We start from the raw sequence: 23,286 nt of genomic DNA on the forward strand, positions 1-23,286 counted from the left end.
TCTATCAAAATTCAAAGTAAACTGTTAACTTAAATTCCCCGAGTAAGCCTCCTGCTTAACAAGACAAAACACTCTCGGTTAAGAGAAGAATTCTCGTCATGCAGTCAGCCGTTCTTACCATGGGTTGAGAAGCATTGATGAGGAATTCAATACCTCTGATTCTTCAATTCTGAACGCTCCCGTTTTTCCTTTTCTAATCAGTTATCTCATCTTTTGGAATGTAGGTGTTACGCCTCTGTGGATGTTCCTTTCTCTTTTGTTACCCATATATGGTTATATCATTCTCTGCTATTCTCAATTATTTGCTGAGAATTCCCTTCTTGTGAAGTTGAGAGCTTTTATCTGGTCAAATGTTTGTAGTGTTTTATAGTAACACTATGACTTTTTTTTATTGGTTACTAAACTTCATAAATGTGTTTTATACTTAGGTTTTTCAATCAAATTTGTGCAGTAACTGTTTTTTCCTTTTTGGATTAAATTGGATTTACGAGGCATCTGTTTTTGTAGGTTACATTCCATTTTGTGATCATCTGTGATGGTTCTTTGATGCTACCTTGTACCATCTTAAGTCAGTCTGTCTATATCATTACCATTATCAACTAATTAGTTATCAGTATGGACCATGTACAGCATGTCTCGGTATATTTCATCTTCTAATTCCAATGTAGCAGCGACATTAGAATGGATTTTTTACCTTAAAAGGTGTTTCTGTCTACATTCCATTGTAGCAGGGATGTTCATGGATTTTTAACTCTGCCCTTAAAAGGAATTCCAGTGAGTCTTAAACTGACCATTTATTCAATATTTAATTCTAAAAGGTATAATGTATTAATTATATCTAAATTCTACCTAATTAAGCCTATTATACCTATATTTCATCACAACCCCTGTACTATTATTAACAATCATTGGAGTCGAAGTGGCACATTGGTGAGTGGTTTTTGCCAAATCATCGCTAACGACTTGTCAGTCTCGACAACAAAGCGTTTGCCAACTATGTACATATAGAATCTGGTGATATTGAACACCAAGGCCGGTGGTTCTTGTTCTATATTTGAATAGTTCGTCTGTGCTGGTGACAAACTTTTAGAACCGAATGCAATTGGTTTACCTTCCTGTAACAGACATGATGTTGACCTTAACTCTTAACTGGTACTCCGGCTTTGTTTAGAGTTTAGATGGGTCTTTCTGGTCTGCTTCTGACAGTCCAGAAATATTGATGCAATGGAGACCTTCATTGCCAATCACTTTTTTTCTTATTTTTATTGTTTGCTTGCCAGGCTCTGTGACTGCAAGGTCTAAAAAGCATAACTCCATGCACTGTTGAACTAGTTGGAATTCATGAAGCACATCTGGAACCTTCCAATTCATGGCTGGATAGGTCGTTGTCATAGCGTCAAAATTTCTTGCTTCACAAGAATTCTTTTTGCCAGCGCTTTCCCCTTAAACTATATTTCCTTTATTGACTTTTTTTCAAGGAAGAACAATGCAGGTCTACTGCGCCTGCAGCACTGGACCTCTGCCACGGTGTGAGCTCTTTGGCTCCAGTGCGGGCTTTCAGCTTCTGGACGGTGAGACTCCGCCCACTGAGCTTTTTCTTTTGGTGGGAAAACTCACGGACGCTTAATGGCAGTGCAGTCTCTCAGCCCCAATTCGGATCAACTTTTTTCAGGCCAATTCCGCCCAAACACTGCCTTTCTGGTCAACTAACGTTCCAATAAAATTCCCCCTTCAATTACTCTGTCTCTTGGAGTACTGATTCTTGAGGGTGACTTTCAAATCCAGTCCCAAATCTCACCGTCGCTGCTGCTGGCAGCCATTTTCAGTGTTGTCCCAGGCTTTTATGGCTTCTCTCGTCCACGATGTCTCACTTGTGATCGCTTTCACTATGTCAAACACCGCTGGTAACACGCTGTGCATATCTGCATCACTGCCACCATATTGTGTTATTGGCTCTTAACACAAACGTACGAAACACTATTGTAACTAAACAAAGGGTTCTTTATTGAAGAATACAGGATTCTATGAGAGCTGTTAAATACACGTGCTACTGCTGACTAACACTGCTCCAACTACTGTATCACATGTTAACTTGTATCACTTCATGTGATGTATGCTAAACTATTCACATATTCAATAGTATGTTAATCAGTATTAACACAATTAAAGCAACATCACAACACCATCTGCCCTCTCAGGCGGGTGTGAAAGGTCCCATGGTACTATTTTGAAGTAGAGCAAGGAAGTTGACGCTGGTGCTCTGGCCAATATTTATCCCTCAATCAACATCACAAAAACAGATTATCTGGCCATGATCACATTGCTATCTGTGGGAGCTAGCTGTGCACAAAATGACTGCCACATTTTCTGCATTACAAGTAGTATTTCATTGGCTATAGAATCATAAAAGGGTTACAACACTGAAGGAGGCTATTCGGCCTGTCGAGCCTGTGCCAGCTCTATGCAAGAGCAGTTCAGTTTGTCCCACTATCCTGTCTTTTTCCCCATAACCCTGCATATTTTTATCTTCAGATGCTTGTCCAATTCCCTTTTGAAAGCCACAATTGATTCTGTCTCCACCAACTTCTCAGGCAGTGCATTCCCAATCCTCAACACTCACTGCATTGAAAATAAAAAAGGTTCCTCATGTCACCTTTGGTTCTATTGCCAATCACCTTTAAATCTGTTTCCTCTGATTCTCGACCCTTCCAAAGGGAACAGTTTCTCTCTATCTACCGTCTAGACCCCTCATAATTTTGAACATCTCTATCAGATCCTCCTCAACCTTCTCTTCTCTAAGGAGAACAACCCTAGCTTCTCCATTCTATCCTCCTAACTGAAGCCCTGGAGCCATTCTCGTAAATCGCTACTGCATCCTCTCCAAAGCTTTCACAATTTTCCTAAAGTGTGGTACCCAGATGCTTTGGGGCGTCCTGAGGTTGTGAAAGATGCTGTGTAGTTTCTTTTTATTGCCAATATTTCTTTTATAGGAAAAAAAAATGTTGAATGCTTACTCAAAAACAATATGGAACCCCCCCCCCCCCCCTCAAAACCATATGTGTTGTGTTCTTTTGGTCTGGTTTGAGACTAGTTGTCTGCCATTTTTTCCCAGTCGATGTTGAAGCTTGTCTCCATTTTTCCTTTTTCACCCAGTTTCTCCTCTCCCCTCTAACTGCTGAAAGCACTGACTTAAGCTAGGGCATGACTCCACATGCATCTGTAGCCCTCACATATCTCGCCTTTGTCTGTTATTGCTCAGTATAATATTAGGCAGTGAATATTGGCAAACTGTTCCACTACAAGGGGCATTATGCCTAATTCTGATCCTGTCCTCCCTCATTGTCAGTGAATACTTGCTTCAAGGGCTTACTGAATAATTACCAGGAATTGTTGTCCCCCACTCCATCTCCACAGAAAAAAAGACTGGAAAGAAAGATTTGGATTTATATGCTGCCTTCCACTCCTTAGGACATGTTCAAGCACCTTGGTGAATTAATTACTTAAGTGTAGTTACTATTCTTAAGGCAATGCCGGCAACCAATTTGTACACAGCAAGGTCTCACATACATTGAGGTAAACATCCAGGTAATCTGTTTTTAGTTGTGCTAGTTGAGAAATAATTTCTTTACTGTTAGTGTAGGTAGATAAAGTCGTAAAAAGGCCATCAGAATTTCGGGTTCTATAAATAAGGGTGTTGAGGACAAGATTAATGTGTATAAAACATTATGCCTTATTAATTGTACCCCATTACAGAAAGGAAAAGCCATTAAGTGTATATTGTAGTTTCACCAAAATTATGCCAGGGATGGGGAAAAATAGTTAAAAGGTCTGACCTGAGATATTGAAACCAGCATGTTATGCCAGGTAATATTACCAGTGCTAACTTATCATTGGGAAGGGGCCCAGTGGGTGACTGAGGGAGGAGGGATGGTGAGGGTGGGTTCTCAGAGATAGGGAGATTCTAAATGTACTATATTGTCAGTGTGCTGTTAGTATTAAATGAGGCTAGTAGACTTCAGGTCATTGTTACAGGAGTTTATTTACAGGGGTCTTATCTCTAATTTATCTACAGGAACACTTAGCAACACGAGGTACAGACTCGTGGCATCACATCCTGTGATGATGCCTAAGGTCTATATACATCTATCTACCCAGCAACAGCTTAATGTACATTATACTACATCTCCCCCAAGGTGTCTCACTTCATTCATCAGGTCTGTAAAGTTGTGGGGTTCTCACAATTCTACCATAACGTGCTCTTCTTTCACTTGTTTGGGGTATTGAATCTTTTGGTGGTTCTTCCTCACTTTCCTGTGGGTGAGTGGAACTCCTGGATGACTCACATTTTCTGTTTTCTCTTGTCTGGGTGATCTGTTGGTTGTATCATCAGATCATCAGCTCTCTCTGGTAGCTGATTCTCTCTATTTATAATTATCTCTTCTGGAAGACATCTCTCTGCGAGATGGAGGTGAACATAACTCCCTTACATGTGAATGAGATCCTCTTGAGCCACTTCCTCTTCCTCACATTCCTCCACCACATTGGCCTCAAAGGAAGGGGCCTTTTAGGTGGTGGTACATTCCTCTTAAGGTAGCACTGTCCTTTCTCCTGAATCCATTCATGGTGCTCGCTTTTTTGAGTGGACCTCTCATTCCTCCTCAAATTCCCCTAGGAGGGCCATGGCTTCTTGGGGGTGGAGGTGGTCCATGTCATCCATTATTTTCAGATGCTGGTCTAGTAGTTTGCATCCAAAGGCTTCCCATTTATATCCCTGCATCTCCTGGACTTTCAAAAGTAATAAAAGCAAAACTCCTTGACTTACTTGTTTCACGACCTTTCATCAGGTTTTCTACTATTCTTCCATATTTGCCAAACACTGCTTCAAGTGCCTTTTCATTTCTTTCAGTATTCAGACCACCAATGAACAGTTTTCCAGGATGATCTGCTTCCACCCTGCGTAACATTTGTATGGCTAAACTGAGTAGTGAACAGGCTTGGTTCCTTATAACATATATGGTTTCCAGAATGGTGATTTTTCTGTGTTAGGGTTGTCTGTATTTCTCCTCCAACCTTCAACTAAATCCCTCTTGGTCTGTATAATTTCTTGTTGGTTTCCTAAGCCTTTCCTTCCTCTGCCATAGTGTTTGGTCAGATGGGATAGAAACCACTGCTCCTGTATATAACTTGAAGTTGGTTTAATTTCTTCCACTAAGATTCTGCTTCCCAGCAATCTTTGTTTTTCTCATGCACTTTCCCAAGGAAGGGAGTATTAATTGTTTGTTTCTCTTTTATTTCCTTTTTTTTTTGCTAGTCTGCAGCATTTGTTTTCTGCTGCGATGGACCTGCTGAAAGTGCCCCTTTTTCTTGCACAACAAACGTTCAGCTTCCCAGGCTGGGCAAATTACCTGCCAGTGCCACTCCTGGTCACACCTGCTGCAATTCAGTGTTGCTGCCTCTAGGTGTCTTGCATGCCTCTCTGGCTTTCTGGTGCCATTATTCTCTCATTTCTCCACAGACTCAACTGATTCTAGAATTTGAGGCTGGACTCTGCAGATTCCCCCCAACCCCCCGTCCCCGAGCTAGTAGTCAAATAAATTTTCGGACCTCTGCCTGCTCAACAGATGGCTTTTTTCATAGTCAGATTCTGTTTCGACTGAAGCTGGTCTGATGGTGCTTTTGTCTATCAGCCTGACTGCTATTCTGTCCTGAATCAGTTCCTCTCGCAAGTTCCCATAGTCGCAAGCCTTACTACTTTATATATATCATTCATAAATGAATCGATACTTTCACCGTCTTTTTGGGTGCGTTTGTTGAACTTCACCCTTTCCATGATGACGTTCTTTCTGATCTGAAAGCATCCCCCCAATGCTTTTATTACTTCGCTATACCGTGTTTCCTTTTCATTGATCCCCAGGTTAGTTAAAATGTCGTCTGCACTGTCTTCCATGGCATAAAGTAAAAAACTCACCTGTTCTCAATCCAGTTGTGCTGTTAAAGCCGACGCAGAACAGTACCTGTCGAATCTTCAAATCCATCTCGGCCACACTTCGGCCTGGTTGGACCCCGCCGCTACCTCAGCTCTCTGATAGGCTATCGGCTTCTTCATTCTTCTCTTCAATGTTTTTGATATCTTCCATTTTTTACAAAAGTCTGTTATTACCACTGCCTCCATGCATTATGTTGTCAGTGTGCTGTTAGTATTAAATGAAGATAGTAGACTTTGGGTCAAAGTAACAGGAGTTTATTTACAGGGATCTTATCTCTAAGGTATCTACACGAAGACTGAGCAATATGAGGTTCAGACTCATGACATCACATCCTGTGATGCTTAATCTACCTAGCAGCTGCTTATGTACATTATACGAGATTAGAAACTCTGAAGAAGATCTTGGGGTCACTGGGAGAAGGGCCCTGAGATCTGGGAACACAGGTGGGGATTTGTCTCAGATTCTGGGACAGTCGGGGCAGTTCGGGGATCAGGAAATACTGGGAAAGCAGTCTGTGTTTGTGAGCACTGAGGATGGGGTTAGAGAAGCCTGAAGAGGGATACTCTGATCCAGTAAGATCAAGGAAGAAGTTTTTGGAGACTTGTAGGGGCCCAGAGTTTTCTTTTATTTGTTCGTGGGATATGGGCACCACTGGCTACACCAGCATTTATTGCCCATCCCTACTTGCCCTTGAGAAGGTGGTCGTGAGCTGCCTTCTTGAACCGCCGCAGTCCTTGGGGTGTAGGTACACCAACAGTGCTGTTAGGAAGGGAGTTTCAGGAATTTGACCTAGTGACAGTGAAGGAACAGTGATATATTTCCAAGTCAGGATGGTGTGTGGCTTGGAGGGGAACTTGCAGGTGGTGGTGTTCCCATGCATCTGCTGCCCTTGTCCTTCTAGGTGGTAGGGGTCACGGGTTTGGAAAGTGCTGTCGAAGAAGCCTTGGTGAGTTGCTGCAGTGCATCTTGTAGATAGTATACACTGCTGCCACTGTGTGTTGGTGATGAAGGGAGTGATGGGGTGCCAATCAAGCAGGCTGCTTTGTCCTGGATGGTGTTGAGCTTCTTGAGTGTTGTTGAAGTTGCATCCATCCAGACAAGTGGAGGGTATTCCATCACACTCCTGACTTGTGCCTTCTAGATGGTGGACAGGCATTGGGGAGACGGGGTGAGTTACTCGCCGCAGGATTCCTAGCCTCTGACCTGCTCTTGTAGCCACAGCATTTATATGGCTGGTCCAGTTCAGTTTCTGGTCAATGGTTATCCCCCCGGCCCCCAACGATGTTGATAGGGGATTCAGTGATGGTAATGTTATTAAACACGAAGGGGAGTTGGTTAGATTCTCTTTTGTTTGAGATGGTCATTGCCTGGCACCCGTGTGTTCAACACTGAATGTTGTCCAGGTCTTGCTGCGTCTGGACATGGGCTGCTTCAGTAGCTGAGGATCATGAATGGTGCTGAACATTGTTCAATCATCAGCGAGCATCCCCACTTCTGATCTTATGGAGAGATGGTCATTGATGAAGCAGCTGAAGATGGTTGGGTCTAGGACACTACCCTGAGGAACTCCTGCAGTGATGTCCTGGGACAGAGATGATTGACCTCCAACAACTACAACCATCTTCATTTGCGCTAGGTACGATTCCAACCAGCAGAGAGTTTTCCCCCTGATTCCCATTGACTTGGTTTTTGCTAGGGCTCCTTGATGCCATACTCGGTCAAATGCTGCCTTGATGTCAAGGGCATTCACTCTCACCTCACCTTTGGAGTTCAGCTCTTTTGTTCATGTTTAGACCAAGGCTTTAATGAGGTCAGGAGCTGAGTGGCCCAGGCGGAACCCAAACTGAGCGTCCGTGAGCAGGTTGTTGCTGAGCAAGTGCTGCTTGATAGCACTGTTGATGGTGATTGAGAGTAGACTGATAAGGTGGTAATTGGCCAGGTTGGATTTGTCCTGCTTTTTGTGCTCAGGGCTAATCTGGGCAATTTTCCACATTGCCGGGTAGATGGCAGTGTTGTAGCTGTACTGGAACAGCATAGCTAGGGGTGCAGCTAGTTCTGCAGCACAGGTCTTAATACTACAGCTGGGATGATGTCAGGATCATTAGCCTTTGCAGCATCCTTTGCCTTCAGCTGTTCTTTTTTTATTACCGGGGTGTATCGGATTGGCTGAAGCCTAGTATCTGTGATGCTGGGGACCACAGGAGGGGGCTGAGATGGATCATCCACTCAGCACTTCTGGCTGATGATGGATGCAAATACTTCAGTCTGTTGCTACTTGGGGGTGGGGGTGGTTCCTAAGATCTGGCAATACTGAAGGGGTAAAACCTTGATCTGCCTTTCAAATCATGCCCCAACAACCACCACACCCCCACCTTCCAAACACAGAGTTTGTTTCTGCTTTCCCAACCCATCTGCATCCTCTTTATGCCCTCCAGTACCCCACCACCACTTTCTGCATTATTAGCTGTTCTGTCTGTACATTCCTTTCAAAGCATTTAAGCATAATCTTTCTGCTTAAAATTAATGGATGGAAAAATAAGAACTGAGGATGCCCTGATGAGCCTTCCTGTGCCAGTACTGCGGAAGCATGTAATGCTTAGAGAGTTCGGGGACTTGCATTCTTTAACGAGAAGAATTTTTCATAAATATAAATTCATCCTTTATGCAGTTTCAAAGTATTTGTGTGTATATTTTTTAAAATATCCTTAAGCCTCAAAGAATGTTTAGAAGGATTTTTTTCCTGATTTTTCCATAAGTAACAAGCAATCCATGTTCCATAAACAATGTTTGTTTTCTAACTGCCAGTGAGAATCTCAGAAGCACAGGTGCTACAGTTCACACATTGCTATTAACAGATGTTGTCTGTTCTTAAGTTAATGCTAGACACACCTGAAATACGGCTTTGATAATTCAAACTGCAGTTTCTTTCAAAGTCTCTTGGAGGGTGGGGGAGCAAAAGAGTGTTTCAAATCTTCACAGGACAAGAAGGGCGCACCCTTCTACTCCTGTTGGTGCACGGATTGTATTCAGGGAAATTCTGCAAACTGTACGTGCTTAGAATGCAAGTATGGTTATAAGCTCCCACCTGCTCTGAGGTAAAAAATATCCAGTCAAAACATGGGGTTTTGAAATGTGCTGAGGCCTGAAGTAAAAACTAACAAAGACATCAAAAAACACAAAAGACAATTAATGGGGTAAACTTAATCATGTTTTTAAATATGTCAATGAAAAAACAATTTTGTTTAAAACCAAATTTGGGACAATTACCGAGGGAAAAGGACGGAAATGTTTTCAACAATCATCTTAAATGATTCAATTGGTTCATTAACTACCAGTGACAAGCAAACATTGGCATTAAGAATTTCAATTATAAGTGATTGCACCAGGAATTTCAGTCTTAACAGTTGACAGTAAGTGTAACAAAACCTCAATCTTGTGAACGTAAAGTGCATTTATGTATAAGCTTTGCAATAGATGGATTTTAAAATACCACTCAGGATATCTATAGTTAAGGAAGCATAGCGAACTATAAATATATAATTTTTCCACAAAAATAAGAGAAATGACAGCGCAGTACTTTGGAGCTTCAACTTATTGTTTCACAGTCGGGTACGAGTTCAAATCTCTGCTGTGTTGAACTCTGGTTTGAGCCACGTGGAAGGATGGAGCAGAGGAAATTTGATGGGGAATATTCACCCGACTGATGTATGCCAGCTAGCAGCTGGCAAGGAATGGTGGTAATATTCGTGGCCTGGGAGGAGACCAAAGAAAATTATAAGTATTTTCTGTATTAATTTTAAAGTAAATAGTCGTTTCACATCACACAGTAAGCTGCAGATGCCATTTAAGGAAGAAAGTGTTAAGTAGCATATAAAATCAGTGGTGGAGTAGAGTACAAAATATATTTCTAGCTGAGAATGTAATGATGCAACCTGTAGATTTGAATGCAGTATGTGCAACTGAATAACGTGTGAACAGCATCTGAGTTGTTTGTGTTTCACATTTCTGAATTTCATTGTGTTAAATGAGGACAAGAACCATGACTTCTTCAGTCACCCGCTACATACAAACTATAGATTATTAGTTACTTAACTTGATTCCACTCTAATTTTAAGCTTTACTATAGAGCTGAGCATGTGCCAATTGAAAGCAGTAATTATTGGCAATCATCCCTCATCATTAGATTGACAGAGAAGCAGAATCGTGGTTTACTCAAAACTGCCTTCTGAAGTGGCCTAGCAGACAATTCAGTTATATTAAAGCGCTACCAACGGATTGAGAAAAAGACCCCCAACCACCTTCTTGGAGCAACTAGGGTTGTGCAATAAATGCCTACATCCCAGGAATGAATAAATATTTAAAACATCCTGTTGATTGATAATAAAATACCAGTGCAAAGAGAAATTGACTGGAGGGAAAATAATTCCTGCCACTGTCTTGAATATTTGCTATTTCCTCCATAATCTGGTAATTTTAGACTTAGTAAGTGACTTGCTGTAAACGTAGCTAAATAAGGCATAGAACAATGCGATGATCAGTTCTGATAAACACACAGATAATCTTTGAGTAGTTTGAGTTTGATAATTACATACTTTGAATATAATTCGAGAGTACAGCAAAGATTAACCGATCTTTTTTGCAATTTGCTATTTTGTCAATAGAATGGCATTCTCTTTCAGTAATTGCTTGATGTCTCCGTTCCATGTTGTTCTGGAAGGCAGTTGATAACCTCTTGACAGCGCATCCAACACAAGTCCAATTACAAAGGGTGTCCAGTAGTCACAGTTTTGTAATGAAGACGAGCGACGCAAGACTTTTAGCACAAACTGGATGCTGTCATTTGTGTTTGAAAGTATAGCTTGGATCTGTTTTATCTGTGTATTATCAAAATATGTCTTTTCCGACCAGTATTGTAGCAGCATGGGATTGTCGCAAGTTACCTGAACCACGAACATGGAACTTTCTGCATCGTTTTCAAGTACCTTAATATAAAGGAGGTCTGAGTTTTGAGACTGGGCCATGAAGTCAATTGATGGAGATAGCTGTAAAGAGTAACAGTGAAGAGTCAGTGAAGGTGGGAGGGGAATTTCTTTTTTAAATTAAGTTCTTCCCTTGAAGGCTGTTTGGCAAAAGGCACTCTTTGGTCTGGGCTGCAGATTAGTTTAGATCTGTGACTGGCCAACAGGAGGTAAATTTGAATAGGACCATCTCTAGATTGTCCTCATAGTCAACCAATGAGTTAGCATTTGTCAGTCTCCTGTTGTACTAACTTTTTTAGTGTAGTGTCTTTTGTAGAAGTATGCTATACTCCCTTTAGTTGACATATTTGGCCATTGTGTGTTTGCCATTAATTTGACTTGCCCCTGCACACTTCGGATCAAAAAAAAATGCCCACAAAGTTGTTGAAAGCGTGAGCTGTTTACAGTGCGACAAGGGAAACAGCATCTGGAACCTGAGTGAGCAAGGCAACCAGTAGGGTATTTCCAATGAGATTTGAGAGTTGGAAAATAAACTGCAAAAGTCTGAGAAGGAGGGTAAATTAAAGGGGCTGAATTCAATGTCAAATCTGGTATGGGACGAGAAATGAGAGAGAGGGACAGGAAGGAAAAAGAAATTTGACTTTTTAAAAATCTGCTAAAACAATTCACAACCTGAAGGAATGAAGCTCCACACTTAAAATAGTTATTTTTGGCGTCACAGAGGTTGATTTGGCAGTCATTAGTACTTGTTAAATGTTAAAATGTGTACTTAAGTTCGTAATGCCTGAAGTTGCTGTACCGTTTATGCATAAAAAACGGCCAGTGCTATTAGTCTCACCGTTACTTTGACAGCAAAGTCTAACCCAGTAACTGTCATTGTGACTCATCAGAAGTGCAGGATAAATATCTGTACTTGACTCGACTGAAGAGGAAAATCTGTTACATATGCGTGAAATGCAAAGGCAGTACTGCTCATTTGTAAAGTAGCATTTTTGTTGAAGTGTTAAACATAATTTTAGTTAACGTAATTTAAGGGTTTAGACTAGGCTATCAAAGTTTTGCACATGGGATTTCAGAATGCATTTCAAATTTAGAAGCAGTCATTTAAATTGACAGTCAGTAGGTTAAAGCAGTGGTGATTAGCACGTACTTAGGAAAAAGCTGAAGGTATCCATATCACTTAGCAGAGATTGCCCTTATTAGTACAGGCTTGTGTGAGGCTTAAACTCAGGCACGGATCAGTTTGGCCAAATGGTCTGTTTCTGTGCTGTAAATTCTATGTACTTAAGCTATTTTAAAATATTTGTGTCAGCCGTCATTCAGTTGGGAGCACTCTCACCTGGAAGTCCCAAGGTTCGAAGTTCAAGTCCCATTCCAAGACTTGAGCACAAAAATCAAGGCTGACACTCCGGTACAGCACTGAGGGAGTGCTGCACTGATGGAGGTTCTGTCTTTTAGTTGAGATGTTAAACCATGAGGGCCCGTCTGCCCTCTCAGTTGGACATAAAAGATCCAATGGCATTATTTCCAAGAAGAGCAGGGGAGTTATCCCCATTGTCCTGGCCAATATTTATCCCTCAATCAACATCACAAAAACAGATTATCTGGTCATTGTCATGTTGCTGTTTGTGGGACCTTGCTGTGTGTAAATTAGCTGTCATGTTTACTGCATTACATAAGTGACTACACTTCAAAAGTACTTAATTGGCTGTAAAGTACATTGAGACATCCAGTGGTTGTGAAAAACACTATATAAATGCAAGTTTTTTTTATACTGTAATTTGATGTGGAATGAATAATCCATTTCCCATGACTTGTTTTTGTTCAGTCAGAATTCCCAATACTGAGAATTTTAAGTTCATTTTATCACAGAACCGTTGATCTCCTGTGGGATTGCACATGGGGAGTCGAGATTAAGGCTTGTCTTCAGGTGAAGCAAGGTTAAAGGAAAGGGAATAATTGGACCAGGACTCCTATAGGGAGAGGAGTAGGCCATTTAGCCCCTTTAAGCCTCTTCCACCATTTATGAGATCATGGCTGGTATGTGACCTAACTCCATACACCTGACTTTGCTCCATATCCCTTAATACCTTTGGTTAGCAGAAATTTATCAATCTCGGATTTAAAATTAACAATTAACCAAGCATCAACTGTGTATGGAAGTGTTAGCTTCACTCCTGATAGGCCTGGCTCTAATGTTTCAGCTATGTCCCTGAGTCTTAAATTCCCCAATCATTGGAAATAGAGTAGATAGACAGAAACCATCAGTTACCCTTCATATCTTGAAAACTTCTATGAAATCAGCCCTTACTCTTCAAAATTCCAGGGAATACAACCCTTAGAGTATGGGTATCATTCTAGTAAATCTGCAGTGCACTGTCCCAAGGGCAGTATAACCTTCCTGAGATGTGGTGCCCAGAACTGCTCTCAGTACCCCAGGTGTGCTCTGACTAGGGCTTTGTATAGTTGAAGCATGATTTCTACTCATTTGTATTCTAGTCCTCTGGATATGATGGCCAGCATTCCATTAGTCTTTTTGATTACTTTTCTGTACCTGTTCATGACATATTGATGATCTGTGTACCTGGACCCAAAGCCTCTTTGGACCTCCGCTGTTTATAGTTTTTCACCATTTCAAAGGTACCCTGTTTTATCCTTTTTAGGCCCAAAGTGGGTGACCTCACTTTTGCCTACATTGAAGTCCATTTGCCACAGTTTTGTCTATTCACTTAACCTATTAGTATTTCTTTGTAATTTTACACTTCCATCAACACTGCTTACAATACCACCTATCTTTGTGTCATTGGAAAATTTGGATATGTGGCTTTCTATCCCATCTCAGTCATTAATGAGTACAGTAAATAGTGGGACACCACTAGTCACATCCTACTAGTTAGTTACCTGCCCATTATCCCAACCGTCTGTCTCCTTCCGCTCAGCCCATTTCCGAACCAGGCCAATAATTTGCCTTCAATTCCATGAGCTTCAACTTTTAGCTAACAGTCCCTTATGAGATACTTTATCAAGTGCTTTCTGGAAGTCCATATAAATTACATCCGTAGACATTCCCCTGTCCATTACTTCAGTCATGTCTTCAAAAAATTCAAAATGGTTGATCAGACACGATCTACCCTTTACAAATCTACGCTGGCTGTCTCTGATCGGCTGAAAATTTTCAAGGTGTTCAATCACCCTATCCTTAATTATAGACTGTAGCAATGTCCCGACAACAGATGTTAGGCTAACTGGTCTATAATTCCCTGGTTCCCCCTCTCACCTTTCTTAAATAGCGGAAAAACATGCACAATTTTCCAATCTGAAGGAACAGTTCCCATGTTTTCATCTACTTTTAAACCCTCAGATGGAAACCATCTGGTCCTGTGGATCTTTTGTTCTTTAGTGCCATTAATTTTTCTGTTGCTGTTACTTTGCTTACCTTAATTTTGTTGCCTCCCTGTCTATGATTCAGTAATAGTTTCGTTGGGATGTTTGGCATGCTGAACTCTTCCACTACTGTAAATACTGATGCTAAGTAATTATTCAACATGTCCACCATTTCCTTATTTTCCTTGACATCACCGTTAGCAGTTTTCAAAGGCCCAGATTGCTTCTGACTACCCTCTTTTTCTGATGTAATTGTAAAATATTTTCATGTTGATTTTTGAGACCCTTGCAAGTTTCTTTCATACTGTCCATTTGTAGCTTTTGCTTTCTGTTTTGTCATCCATTACTGCTTTTTATCTCTCCAATTCGCCAGGAACTTTTTTTATATTTTTGTATGCTTTTTCTTTTACCTTTTTTGTTGTCTCCTACCTCTTTAGTTGTCCATGGTTGTCTTTTTTGACAAGTAGAACTCTTGCCCTTTGGGGGTAAAACTGCTTCTGTATCACACATTCTTTTTTGAACACCTCCCACTGATCTGCCATTTTACCCATTAACAGATTTGCCCAGTTTACTGTGGACCGTCTCTGTCTCATCGATTAAAGTCTTCTTTTTCTTCTTCTTTGGCCTCCTTATCTCGAGAGACAATGGGTAAGCGCCTGGAGGTGGTCAGTGGAGCAGCGCCTGGAGTGGCTATAAAGGCCAATTCTAGAGTGACAGGCTCTTCCACAGGTGCTGCAGAAAAATTTGATTGTCGGGGCTGTTACACAGTTGGCTCTTCCCTTGCACCTCTGTCTTTTTGCCTGCCAACTGCTAAGTCTCTTCGACTCGCCACACTTTAGCCCCGCCTTTATGGCTGATTAAAGTTAGCCTTACCTAAATCTAAAATCTAAACTTCCACTCTTTTATATCTAGAGGACTAGAATACAAAGGCCAGCATTCCTTTAGCCTTTTGATTATTTTCTGTACCTCTCCATGAAATTTTAATGATCCAGGTACTTGAGCCCCTAAGCTTCTTTGGATCTCCACTGCTTCTAGCTTTTCACCATTTAGAAAGTACCCTGATTTATCACTTTTGATCCAGATATAATTTCTCGTTTGAAGTCATGCATGTTATCCTTTTTTATTTTTCTCATAAATTCCTGTCAGCTTTAGAATCACAGCAATAGAATGTGCCTCTGTAAACTCACCAGGCTGTAATTGCACCATCAGCAATCTGCTGCAGTGCCTTTACTGGTGGAAGAATGAAATTACTGCCTGATATATTTACATCTGCAGTTTGCTTCATTATAAACTTGGACATCGCAATTTGTAATGAATCATGTTGACGGGAAGTGCATGAAAATGTAAGAGTTTTAATATTTGTTACATTAGCATACGTGAAGAGGGAAAATTAGCGTAATTTTAAATTATTTTCTCTGTTGTTCTGATGAAGCAAACACTGCTGCCTCATTGTTTTACCCCCATTTTGTGTGTCTGAGTAATACACCATCCACCACTGAGAGGATAGGTACACAGTCTGCTCCTAAGCTTTGCAAATAAGAAAGATCAATTGAGCTATCTTAGCTAGCAATTTTTTCATCTGTTCCTTTCCCCCTCCCTGTTAATCACAACATTCAATTGCCTCCACTGCCACACTTTCAAAATAACAAATGGCATCTACGATTATGACCACAGTACATTTTCCCATCATCCTCGACCTCTTTGTAACCTTTGATAGTCAGCCACACCATCCTCCTCCAAATCCTGTCCTCTGTTATCCAACTCACTGGATTGCCTTTGCTTTGTTGCATTCTTACCTATCAAATTGGAGTCAGAGCATCTCCAGAAATTGCTTCCTTTCCTCCCCCACAACATTCCTTCTGCATGCCAAGGACCTAGCCTTCATCCCCTTATCAGCATACAGCCCCATGGTGACATTATCCATTTCCACTTGTACACTGATGACAATCACCTCCACCTTTCCCAACCCTTTCATTGCCTCTATGCTCTCAGACTGTTTTCCCAACATCCAATTTTGGATGTGTCTTCAGTTAATTATTGAGAAGACTGAGGCCACCATCTTCAGTCCATTGCTACAAACTCTATACCCTTGGCATTGATTCGATCCTCTTACCCAACCACTATCTCAGATTGAACCAGACTGTTTGCAACCTCCTGTTTGACTCAAAACTCAGCTTTCAACGCCATCTTCATAGAGTTATTTTCAGCGCAGAAGGAGGCCATTTGGCCCATCAAGTCCATGTTGGCTCTCCACAGAGCTGTCCATTCAGTCCCACTTGATCCCCATAGCCCAGCAAGTTTATTTCCTTCAAGTGGCTATCCAATTTCCTTTTGAAATCATTCATCGTCTCCGCTTCCACCACCCTTGTGGGCAGCAAGTTCCTTGTCATTACTTCCTGCTGCGTAAAAAATTTCTTCCTCACATTCCCCCTGCATCTCTTGCCAAACGTTAGTCCTTGTACCATTAATTAATGGGAACAGTTTTTCCTTGTCTAACTTATCTATGCCTGTCACAATTAGAACATTACAGCGCAGTACAGGCCCTTCGGCCCTCGATGTTGCGCCGACCTGTGAAACCATCAATCTTGTACACCTCTCAAATCTCCCCTGCTCTAAGGAGAACAAACCCAGCTTTTCCAACCAAACCTTGTAACTAAAATCCCCCATTCCTGGAACCATTCTGGTAAATCTCCTCTGCACCCTCACATCCTTCCTAAAGTGTGGTGACCAGAATTGGACATAATATTCCAGTTGGGGCCTAACCAGAGCTTTATAAATGTTCAGCATACTTCTCACAAAGGCTACCTATTTCCATAGTGTCACCTGTCTTGGTCCATCTCCTGTGGAAACTCTCATCCAAGCCTTTTGTTACTTCCAGATTCGCAATTCCAACCTCTCCTGGTCAGCCTCCCACCTTTGCTTTGTAAACTTTAGCTCATACAGATCTTTGCTGCCTGTATCCTATCGTGCACCAAGTCCTGCTGACCCTTGCTGACCTACATTAGCTTCCAGTTGTCCCAATATTTAAAATTCACCTCATATTTCCTTGTCATGGCCTTGCCTCCTCCAGCACCACAACTTGGGTCCTCTGATCTGGCCTCTTGTATTCCACCCTCTTGGCCCCACAATTACTGCCATACTCTGCAGTTCCCTCTGTAAATGGCTCGACGTGCGTATCTTCATTCAAGGCCCTGCTTTAAACCCACCTCTGACCAAACGGATATCCAGGGATCACTAATCGAACAATATTTCCTCTCCTGCCCTTTGGTGAAGAGTGTAACTGTACTTAAGCCGGCCCCTCCCTCAGTAATCTTTCTACCTTTTTAAACAGATTTTCAATTGTCTCTTTCCACCACGCCACCCCCCAACCTTTTTAGGAGACATTAATTTCTTGCCTGGAAATTGACTGCAAGGACCATCGCTGCAGAGACTGATCCTGTCCTTATTCAACATCCACACGTTTGTAGCAGCATTAATTCTTTTTTTCTAACGTTTTTCTCACCACCCCTCCTCTCAACCGAAAGGTGATTAGGTCCATTGTATCATCCCTACAGCCAGCCTGGCTAAAGTTATACTCAGCATGGTTTGGACATTTAGGTTTGCAACATCTCTGGCTCAGTTCTTGCTGCCTTAATGAGCGGAACCTTTGCAAGCTTAGTTTAAATTTTTGATTTTTTTTTTCAAAAAGTGTTGGTGAAAATAACCTACCTGATTGACTCGATGACTGTGCTGAGCAGCTGGTAGTCTTTTTTTAAAAGAAGGAATAAGCTGCTACGGTATTGCAGTATCAACTTCCCTACTTGGTAGCTGGCTGATTCAAACTGCTTTATCTAACTTTTGCTAATTTGTTACTTCTGTTAATTTTTAACTTGATTGTAGCAAGTTAAATAAGATCCCTACTTCCTTATTAACAGTTCTGCGTTTGCAATGAACACTGAGTTGAGTGGAAGCATTATATTTGTGAGGTATATATAGTTCCAGAAAATGACTCCCTTCTGCCAATAGAGATATTATAATGGTCTCTATTGAATATGAGTATGTTCAAACACGTAAAGTGTCATGAGCTTTGCAAATTAAAATTTGCATAGCCTAACATAGGTGATTGTCTTTGAATAACCTGTCAGTAAAACTTACCAACTGTTCAATGACACAGATTCGGCAAAATGACGTATTTTCAATATGCCAGGCCCTAGATAGATGAGTAAAGTTTGAATTTAATTTTAAGAACATAGCAACAAGGGTAGGCCATTCAGGCTCCTCGAGCCTGTTTGCACCATTCAATGAGAACATGGCTGGCCTGTATCCTAACTCCACCCACCAGCCTTGGCTATGTACTCCTTGCACTTCGCTAGCAAAAATCTATCTATCTCAAATTTCAAATTATTATTTGAGCTAGCATCTACTGCTTTTTTGTGGGATAGAGTTGCACACTTCTGTCACCCTTTGCATGTAGAAGTGTTTCCTAACTTCTAAATGGTCCAGCTGTGATTTTAAAGTTATATCCCCTTGTCCTGGAGTCCCTTACCAGTGGAAAAGGGTTTATCTCTCTCTACCCTATTCCTTTCAAAATCCAAAAAACGTCAAATAAACCACCCCTTAATTTTCTCTATTTTCAGGAATACAAGCTTAGTTTATGTAATCTTTCCTCATAATCTAACCCTTGGAGCCCTGGTGGCATTCTGATGAATCTGCACTGCACTCCTTCCAAGGTCAATATAGCCTTTCTAAGGTGCAGTGCAGAGAACTGTACACACTACTCCAGATGTGGTCTAACCAGGGCTTTATACAGCTGTAGCAAAACTTCCTACCCTTTAAATTAGAGTTTTAGTAGAGCGGCAGTATTGTATCTATTTGAACTGTGAAAAATGTTAACAGCAATTGCCCTGCAAAGAAGGAAAGCCACTGGAAATTAGCCCCAAGTAAAGACGACGACTGTTAAGAGGCAGGATTTTCTGAACTGGTAGCTATGACGGCTTTGTTCTATTGTTGAGTTATTGGCCAGTTGACCCAGGGTTAATTAGATGTCCTGAGACTTTCTGTCTGCTCTATTATCTATCATGGAGCAGACATTTCATGCCCTTATTTTATTAATTTCTGAGTGGATGCTGAAAGAATATTGAGAGTACCTAAACTCATTCTTTGAATGTAGTTAAGCTGTATCCCTTGCACATGCTCCTTAGTGACTTATGATCTTGGAGTCCTTCTAGCAGTTTAGAAAAACTGCAACTGTTTAAACCCGAAATGATGACGAAAAATGCTGGAGTGTGCATTTAATCAGTCAACATATGAAAAGTGAAAGATAGGTCAGTGTTTCTGGTAAAAAGTACATCAGAATTTTTGGCATTTATGAACTCTTTGCTACGCAGTGATTCAATGTGTGTACTGTTCGTTTTCCCCCTGGACTGAATGTATTTTGTTAGGTTTCCAGATAAGAGCATTCTCTACACCTATCCAGCATTTATGTAAAATATTAGGAGAGAGTTTCCTGTTGTGCTCAGTATAGAGGATTGCCTGGGTGCGGCATGTAGAAGAAAATCGAGCTATAGTGGAGCTTTTCCAGTTTGCAGTTCATTTAAACTGTTAGCCGGAAAGTCGGGTAGGCTCCATTTTGTGCATCCAGTCATCTTCACCTAAGTAGTAATTTCTTAATTTGTGATCAAGCTGGTGTATTTGATATGGAGCAACACAGTTAAACCCAATCTTCTCATCATCCAAACGTCCACAATATACATTTCCAGCATGCCTCATTGGATATAATTCAGATAGTTTGGAACACTGAGTTTTTTTCTCCCCCTTCTCCCTACTCCGAGAAACTTAGGCTAAATAGAGCAATGCAGTAGCTACCCCAGCTGAGATCAGTATAAACTGAGATAGAACCAGGGCCACCTTAGTCTATAACGTATTAGGCAGTGCACTAAGCAACTGAGCGATCAGGCACTCACGTGCATTTTTTTTAAATGAACATTGTTTCTGGAGAATTAAGAATTTGAAATTTGGTTATGGGCAAAACTTTGATGACTCAAACATTGCACAAACTTTTCTTGGGATATTATGGGAATTAGTTTGAGCTCCTGACAAAGCAGATTATATATGTGGTCTATGGAAGGAACAATTGTGATGGGTTAAATGACCTTTCTTATTGCATGCTTTATGTTCTATTCACTCATCCAAATCTTCCCCAAACCACCACCGCAACCCCCCCCTGAAAATCAACCAATAAGTGGGAAACCGTAGTACCTCAATTATCTGCAAAGGCTGAGTATCTTAAACAGAGCGAGGAATTAGTACTTAACTTTTCCTTCGTGTATTTAAGAAAAATGTGTTGACTTTCCGATTAATGTCACTGACAAAGTTGACTATATCTGTTCTTAAACTTGTCTCCCCTCAGAGTATGAAGATGGTGATCTGTCCTCATGGGTGAACAAAGAAAGATTCTTAGGATATGTTCACATTGATGGTTTCACTTTGTATGAACTTGCAGAAACAGGTACTCTACGGTTTCATTTTCCCTGCTTCTTTGATCATTTTTTTTGCCTTAAAATAACATGCTTCTTTATCATTTGAAATGGCTCTGAAATAAAATAACTAGAGTTTTTAGATTTGATTTTGCACTATGTTTACATTCTCAATCTTTGAACTGTAAGTTCCTGGCTTTATCTAGATTATTGGAGGTTTACTGAGTCAAAGGTGGGCTGCGTGCTCACAGGAAAGATTGACAGCTGGACTAAGTGTTCTGAAGGTGCTGCATTCTTAAAATGTTTTGAGGACTTGTGTTAACAATTATGGACATCAGTTCATTTAGAAAACTGAAAAGATTCCAGGGATGTGTTTTTTTTCTTTTACAAGGGTCACTGGGAAGACACTTGAGCTTTGTGTTCAAAAACAACCTTTACTAGATGTCACATGCCTTAAGCTAAATAAACAACAGGAACCTTGATGGCCAGGGGAGTTGCTTACAGAGAAGTGACATAGCAAGATTTATGGTGGTCAGGAGGTTTTGACTTGCTGTTGGGGTGTGGACTACTTTGAAGGCAGGTGGAGGTCAGCCTGCTAAAAGAGAAGTCCAGTTCACCTGATCTCCACCTCTCTAAAGAACCCAGAGTGATAGTTGAAACCCCTGATGCCACATTTTTCCTAGAAAGCCTACCCGACTAATTCTCGACATCTCCAGAACGAACTGCTTCTGAAAAGATCCCAGTGACCCGTCTCCATGTACCTGGACACCAGACCAGACCAAAGGACAACTGATATTCTTCCATACCTTCTTTGTTTCCTGCAAGAATAAACAAGTATCTGACCAAAGTATGTTTTTTTTGTCTTTTTTGTAATGTGAATCTCTGCAGAGAAAATGTCTTGATTTTTATTTTAACCAGTATGTGTATGAGCTTGTGTGTTGGTTATCTAGAAGGGGATATCTCTTTACATTCATATTTCAAACTGTGTTAATGCTTTGCATCTTTGCTGGATAAGTCTTGTTTTATAATAAACGTATAATTTTGTTTATTAAAGAAACCTGGTTGACTTATTTGATTCTGGGATAAAAACAGAGTATATGATTAGCTATATCTGTAACTGAGTAATCATTTAATTATATGTGGAGAAGTGCAACTAGAGAAAGACAGTGCATTTCTCCCACCTCGGTCATAACATGTATAATTGGGGGCTCTGTGTGGGATAACCCAAAGCCAACGACGTGCAATTGTAAGTGGGGTAATAATTGAAAAGAGGAAAAGTAAAACACCAGGTTTCTTGTGCATTAGAGTAATGTGTACACAATCAGAATGGATTTGTCAGTTGCTATGACCTTTCTGGGGAGGGAGGATTTATCTCTTGAGGGATTTGAAAAACTTAACCAAGGCTAGGCAAAAGGAATTGGCAGTAAAGTTGCCGTTAGTTAAGATGCAATCTAGGAAAGCAGACATAATTGAGGTAATAGCACAGCATTTGAAATTGGAAGAAGGACAAGGCAATCCAGATGGTAGTTCAGTTAAATTAGCTAGGATTCAGTTGCAGATGAAGCAGCTTGAATGTGAAATGGAAAAACTTGAGTTTGAACAGGAAAGATAATTGGCAATGAGACTTGAACTTGTAAGAGAGGAAAGGGCAAAAGAGAGCTTTTCAAACGGAAAGAAAATAGACAGGAGAAAGGAAGCGAGAAAGGCAATTCCAATTTTAAAAAGCTGGAACTAAAACAAAAGGGTGGCCTTGACTCCAGTGCAAATTCTAGTGAGGAAAGAACTGACTCCAGCCCAGGACCCAGTGGAGAGCTGTTTAAATTTGTGCGAGCTGTCCCAAAGTTTGAGGAAAGAGACATAGTGGCACTTTTCTTTTGAAAGGATAGCTAGACAGATGAAGTGGACAAAGGAAAGCTGGATACTGCTTGTACAAAGCAGAGTGATGAGCAGAGCTCATGACGTTTATGCCATGCTTTCTGAGGAGGCTTCTGCAGATTGAATTGGCAAAAAAGGCTATTCTCGTTGCTTATGATTTAGTCACTGAAGCATACCAGCAGAAATTTTGGAACCTCCAGAAACAGCTTGGCAGACTTGTATAGAATTTGAGAGGGTGAAGCAAATTAACTTTGGTTGGATGTGGGCATGAAAGGTAGATACCCTGTATGAGACCCTTAGGAAAATAATTCTCCTGGAAGAATTTAAAAATTCACTCCCTCCGTTAGTAAGAACCTATGTAGAGAACCAGAAGGTTTCAACAGGCAACTGAGATTGCTGGTGATTATGAGCTTGTTTACAAGCCCAAACCCTTTGTCTGTCACCCCCACAAACCCGAGAAGGTTAGGAGATGGGAGGGTAATAGCCGGGGACAAGAAGGGATAGCTGGGAATGCCACAGGACCTCCCGCTGAGGCCAGAAAGGAAGATGCTGAGGGTGGAAGTGAGGTCCTCAAGCATACGTGTTTCCATTGCCACAAGGTGGGAC

At 41.1% G+C, this 23,286-nt stretch overlaps 1 protein-coding gene across 1 annotated transcript in view; it reads left to right on the forward strand.

Moving 5' to 3' along the window:
• Positions 1 to 23,286, forward strand: part of LOC137370139 (protein disulfide-isomerase TMX3-like) — a 171,029-nt gene that overhangs the window by 110,935 nt on the left and 36,808 nt on the right. The window contains exon 10 of the mRNA XM_068032348.1: positions 20,739 to 20,837. Within this exon, the coding sequence (XP_067888449.1) occupies positions 20,739 to 20,837 (99 nt within the window). The remainder of the gene's footprint in view (positions 1 to 20,738; positions 20,838 to 23,286) is intronic.

This window comes from Heterodontus francisci, chromosome 5 (assembly GCF_036365525.1).
Source record: "Heterodontus francisci isolate sHetFra1 chromosome 5, sHetFra1.hap1, whole genome shotgun sequence".
Classification (NCBI taxonomy): Eukaryota; Metazoa; Chordata; class Chondrichthyes; order Heterodontiformes; family Heterodontidae; genus Heterodontus; species Heterodontus francisci.